The sequence below is a fragment of the Fukomys damarensis genome, unplaced genomic scaffold (genome assembly GCF_012274545.1).
Source record: "Fukomys damarensis isolate Sample0158 unplaced genomic scaffold, DMR_v1.0_HiC HiC_scaffold_12, whole genome shotgun sequence".
Taxonomy (NCBI): domain Eukaryota; kingdom Metazoa; phylum Chordata; class Mammalia; order Rodentia; family Bathyergidae; genus Fukomys; species Fukomys damarensis.
This window is the reverse complement of record NW_022900924.1, coordinates 16,953,907-16,955,456: the sequence shown is the minus strand read 5'-3', so window position 1 is coordinate 16,955,456 and position 1,550 is coordinate 16,953,907. Positions and strand designations below refer to the sequence as shown.

Genomic DNA, 1,550 nt, shown 5'->3' with positions numbered 1-1,550 from the left:
ATGGCTGGCCTGCCGGGGTCTCTGGTGGTCGCGTAGGAGAACGTCGCCCACTCCCCTCCCGGAGACCGCCGCCCGTCTGTGCAGTCACAAAGGCGAGCGTTCCGAGGTCCGTGGCCGCCGCGTGCGAGCCGGAGCTGGGCAGCAAGGGTCCTGCGAGGCGCAGGAGCTGCGCGCGGCAGTGTGACCCGCGCAGCCGCCTGTGGGTAAGCTCCCTGCCCTCTGTTCCACAGCGCCCCCTTCTGGGCGAAAGCAAAGACGTGGTGGCTGCCCAGAGCCTGGAGAACGGCAAGGTCCCCTCGATCAATCACAAATAACTGAGTGTGTAAAATAGCTCAAGAAAGCCCAGCGGATTTCCACTTTCCTCCCACAATGGTCCTCGTGTAAAAATGAGTTGTGCAAGTCTTTCTGCGCCCCTGCTTAGCTGGGGCCCCAAACACATGCTTAATTCCATTGCCTTCGTCTGCACTGCTGACTCTGTCCATGAAAGGACCTCTGCCCGGGGGAAACACCATTCAGACTGAATCTGCCAAGCGCTCACCGTGCCCAGGACTACGTTTACTGCAGTGGACAGACTGGGGTGCAGGAAGTAGAGAGCACTTGCCTCTGTCCCTTGACCCGGACCCCAACTTCTCACCACTTTCTCTTGCACACATTGCACCCTGGAAGCGTGCTGGTTTCAGATTCACCCCAGGAATTGCAAACCTAAATCCCTGCTGGTTACAGGAGCGGTTAGATGGGGTCTGTAGCCAGGAGAGAGTGTATATGGCTGGCATTCATGATTTAGCACTGTGAGAAGCTGGGTGTGGTGGTCACACCTGTAATCCCAGCGCTCAGGAGGCTGAAGTGGGAGGATTGCTGTTTGAGGCCAGCCTGGATTACAAAGTGAGTCCAAAGCCAGCCTGAACTACTTATTGAGACCCTGTCTCAAAAACAAAAAATTAACCCTCCTCAAAAAACCCTCAAAGTAAATAAACCCTGAGATAGGTGGTTCCAGTGATGGGGCATTAGCACACAGAGACAATAAGGACCTAGCATTTCCCTCATCTTTTCTCTTTGCATTCCTCCGTTTGAGGTACTTCTCCTCATGGTTATGGGTTGCCACAGCGCCATCTTTCACAGAATGGGAAACATGGATAGATGTCTCCTTATGTCTCATTGGCAGAGAGCTACATCACATGCCTATCTTTTGACCTATCACTGACAAAGAGAAATGAATGTTTCTGTGATTAGTGAGAACCAATCATAATCCACCTTCTGTGTCTGCCTACATGGGGTTGGGCAAAAGTGGAATTGGGTCAGAAAGGAGAAAGTTAACTCTAGTTAGTTTAAGGCATGGGAATTGCTTGACACATTAGTCTGATCTTATCTCATAGTAAAAATAAAAAGCTGGGCATGGTGGCACACACCTGTAATCTTTTCTGAGGCAGAAGGATTATTGAGTTTGAGGCCACACAGTGAGTTCAAGGCCAGCCTGCACCACAAAGTGAGACCCTGTCTCAAAGAAAAAAAAAAAAAAAAAAAAAAAAAAAAAAAAAAAAAAAAAAAAAAAA

General features: G+C 50.3%; 1 protein-coding gene across 1 annotated transcript in view; it reads right to left on the bottom strand.

The window, feature by feature from the left end:
* The window catches only part of LOC104848453, a 4,266-nt gene that overhangs the window by 1,258 nt on the left and 1,458 nt on the right, over positions 1 to 1,550 (bottom strand). Inside the window, exon 2 of the mRNA XM_010604457.2 lies at positions 10 to 275. Coding sequence (XP_010602759.1) covers positions 10 to 275 — 266 coding nt within the window. The remainder of the gene's footprint in view (positions 1 to 9; positions 276 to 1,550) is intronic.